The sequence below is a fragment of the Pleuronectes platessa genome, chromosome 18 (genome assembly GCF_947347685.1).
Source record: "Pleuronectes platessa chromosome 18, fPlePla1.1, whole genome shotgun sequence".
Lineage (NCBI taxonomy): Eukaryota > Metazoa > Chordata > Actinopteri > Pleuronectiformes > Pleuronectidae > Pleuronectes > Pleuronectes platessa.
Window position 1 is genome coordinate 17,485,417 of NC_070643.1, and position 3,923 is coordinate 17,489,339.

Here is a 3,923-nt window from a genome sequence, read left to right on the forward strand (position 1 = left end):
GGCAAACTCGCTGATGCCATTACGAATTCACATGACTTACTCCAGTTCAAGTGAAACCTTCAAACTTGGCTGTATTGGCCTGTCCTATCAAGTTTACCTCTTTATGGACAATATGACAAACTTTTGTTACTCGGCTGAGAAGACAATTTTTTCTTCTTACATACAAGCAGAACTTTACAAAGAAAATCCAATACTAGGCATTTGTAATAAAGGCTATAGACACATAAAGGAAAAGGAATATTGATTTACACTTTTCTTGCTCCAGTTTCAAATTCGGGAGAAGAAGTGCCTTGAAATATTGGAGCACTTTAGAAATAGAACGGAGAAAGAAATCAATAGTAATTGCTGCTATATGTTGCCCTTTAAGACGGTGAAGCAGATCACGTGGCCTTAAAAAGGGTTCTAAATGGACCTTGAAGGGATTACTCAATTTCCCTCAACTTTCCATTTTCAAAAGAGAAATAAAGACTTCGCCGAACAGATGCTGTTCGAGGAACTGGAAGCGACCGAGCTGTGATGCACGGAGACATCTGCTGATACGCAGAGATCAACTAACTGTTAACAGCCCAGCGTCACTGGGAAGAAGAAGTAGCTGTGCAAACTGAAATCCTTTCAGCACACGTGTAGGAGGCTGAAAGGGAGAGAACCGAGCTTCTAACGCATTCAGTGACCATGAGCACAGCGTGAGTCACCGGCCGTTCTCTATCAACCACTGACTAATTCCAACAGAAGCTTTTATTGTGTTGATGTGTCAGATGTTGTGTCAACCTGCCACTGTGCTCGCAGATTGTGACGGGGGGGTTTATGCCAATACTTTTTTGTAATTACCTCTCAAAACAGCATGAATAGAGTGAAGTCAGGAGTCAAGCATCGCTGCCAGAGTCAGGAGTTCTGGTATTTGGTAGCAAATTAAAATTTGCATGACACATCCTCCAGATCTGGAGATGACTCACCTGGGCAGACGGCGATGTTGCAGAACTTGGTTTGTCTTGTGGGGCCGCGGCAGGGCTCTCCTCCGTTCTGGGGCAGCTTGCATGTGCGGGTGCGGTCACGGTACCCACGGCCGCAGGTGGATGAGCACAGGCTCCAGGGGGTCCACTCGTCCCAAGCACCATTCACTGCACACGGGTCACAAACGGGTTGAGTTTAATACAGGAAGGTAGAAGAGAGAATCTACAGTGGAGGAAAAGTGTGAAATCTCCACTAGATGGTGCAGTCCTCCACATAATCCCTTTCAGTTGGCACTACATGTAAACACTGTCATGGAAATGTATTAAATATTGAATTTTTGTCTCTTCACCGCAATCTGTTTTCTTTCTTTATCTACTTTTCCTTTGTGGCTGTGTGAAGTAAAATAATTGAGCAACAACTTTAACCATTATTGTGTAACTTCAAAAAACTGGGCCAAGTGTGGTCCCTGAATCACAGTCTCCTCTTTGTCTCTTTATCTCCCCCCATCCATTACGTTCACAGCACAGAGGAGGAAGCGGGCACTCACCAGGGCAGACCACGGTGTTGTTGCAGAGGCGGTTCTCCCGCAGGGGCCCGGTGCACTGGGTGGTGAAGGAGGAAGTAGCACAGACGCGGGTGCGACCCTGCCAGCCCTCCCCACAGGTGATGGAGCATGCGCTCCAGGAGGACCACTCATCAGTCTTAATTTCCACTGTGGAGAAAGCATGTGTTAGAGGGAAATCTTCAAACTTTTTATGGATAAATAATCCATAAGTGAAGCACAGCTTTCAGAGGGTCCTTGTGATCTCACCTGTTTGGGGTGCAACAACTCCCTGGCTGGATTCAGCAGCGCTGTCCCTCTTCAGACCGACGATGGCCCGCAGCCCCTGGCTCCTGGATCGCTCTTTGCCTGAGGGAATTAGACGATTGCACAGATTATTCCACTGAACTGGAGGCACCTGCAGCCAAGGGCTCCCCAGCTGATTGACAGGTGGGCTTACCAATGCAGGCCTGAGGGTTGCAGGCGCGTCCTTCCTCAACAGTCCCGTTGCACACGCTGTCCTCGGGCTGGCAGGTCCGGCTGCGCACCTGGACTCCGCCGCCACACTCCTGGCTGCACTCGGACCAGCGACCCCATCCAGCCCAGCCTTCTGCAAGGACCACATGAGAACAGATACTGAGGCAAAGGTGCAAACTGGTTCATTCAACTGAATAAAACTATGTTTTGCAAAACTTTGACTCAAAGAAGCGAACAGGAAGTGAGTAATATTTGTTTTATACACAGCGAATGAGCAAGTAAGGCTCTCTGCGAGGACAGCGAGCACTCAGGCCGATAGATGCTCCATTTGAAATGGTGATTGGCTGCTTTTAACCACTCACCGTGTGAACCACGGCAGAGCGGCGTGTCAGGCCGACCGGCGGGTTGCCGTGACGACCGGAATTGCTGCACTCAGATTTCCGCTGCCAGCTGACTGAGGTCTCTGTTCCCCCCCCCCCCCCCAAAAAAAAAACCTAATCGCACAGAAAATGGCCTCTCTATCTCTTCCAAACCCCCCTGACCTTGCCAAGCATTAAATCTATCATGTCTACCTAAGAGAAAGGGAGCACACGGGGATGTGTGCGGTTCAGGTGGTTCTGCCACTTAAGCCTCAAGATGCTGCGGCAAATTACTGGAGCCCCTTTGATTTACTTCTCATTGCTTTGTGGCGGTGGAGTGCACATCCTCCGCCCGGGCCCCTGGGCTGCGAACACGGATCATTAACCTCGGCAGACAAACAATTAGTGCCTGCCTGGTCCACAGAGATGTGGGATCTTGGAGAACATGACCTCCCTCAGTCGATAGTCAGGTCCAGCAGGGGTCGTTATAAAACAACACAACTAACCTGGAGAATCACTCTGTTATTGTTTGATTCTGACCTCTTTTGTTTTTCCCTTCTTTCCCCATTGAAAACAAATGTAATAAACCAAACTAAACAAATGAACTTACTGATAATCTCGGCATCGCGTCTGTTGTCTTTGGGAACAGCCACACAGTTCTCCACGTAGACTCCGCCCCTGTAACAGCCTCCTGGTTTCCTCTTTGGGGCCTCCCAGCACTGGCAGGGGGTGTTCATGATGCCACAGGGATAATCATGGGTGCTGCTGGACAGACACTTCTCCAGCCACTGGCACAGCATCTGGCAGGCAGGCATACTTGGGTTCCTCTTCCCCACGACCAGAAATTCAGCCTTGAAGTTGCTGCCGTCGCTCTCCTCGTCCACGATCTCCAGCCCGTTCCTTGGCGCCACTTTGCGGATCTGCAGAAACTGCTTGCTGGACTCCAGGTAGGTGACAGTGGTCGAAGCGTCACACAGCCGAACGACCTCGTCGAAGCTCTCCATGCCCAGGTAGGTGCGGGAGGTCTCGATGAAGGAGTCGAACTGGAAGGTTCTGATCTGGCGGGGCACGCAGGAGTCGGTGGGCTTTGTGATTTTCATGTAGACGGTGTAGCGGCGAGGGTCGGGGTTCTGCAGGGTCCAGGAGCACGGCGTGGAGGGCAAGGTGGTCGTCGAGGAGAACACGCCGAAGAAGCGACTCTGCTCCAGGGTGGCGCAGGTGGCCGAGGCGGGGCCGGAGGGGTTGCAAGATGACAAACCGAAACAGAGAAGGACGAGGGCCACACAGGGGCCGGTAAGAGCTGACGACGCCATTGGGTCGGCTCAGATAAGGGACGCTGATGTACTTTCTGGTTTAGTCAGGATGTTTTTTTATCTTCTTTGTTGCAAGTTGCTGCACTTGTTTCAGATCTTCTGACTTCTCTTCAAAACCTCTCTGAAGAATCTACGGATTTGTAGGTTTTAGTGCTTCAGACAATCTGTCATGTCTCTTTCAGAAAAGGAGCTGCAGAGAAACATGGAATGAAAAACAGGGGGAAAAAATCTGTTAGCGTGCTTCAACAATCTAAATCATTAGAACAAATATCAGTATGCAGG

The 3,923-nt window shown here is 50.0% G+C and overlaps 1 protein-coding gene across 1 annotated transcript in view; it reads right to left on the bottom strand.

Moving 5' to 3' along the window:
• Positions 1-3,641, bottom strand: part of LOC128462187 (adhesion G protein-coupled receptor B1) — an 11,042-nt gene extending 7,401 nt beyond the window's left edge. The window contains exons 1-5 of the mRNA XM_053447486.1: positions 2,939-3,641; positions 1,953-2,102; positions 1,763-1,861; positions 1,499-1,663; positions 954-1,118 (exon numbers count right to left, since the gene is read on the bottom strand). Coding sequence (XP_053303461.1) covers positions 954-1,118; positions 1,499-1,663; positions 1,763-1,861; positions 1,953-2,102; positions 2,939-3,641 — 1,282 coding nt within the window. The remainder of the gene's footprint in view (positions 1-953; positions 1,119-1,498; positions 1,664-1,762; positions 1,862-1,952; positions 2,103-2,938) is intronic.
• Positions 3,642-3,923: the final 282 nt, after the last annotated feature.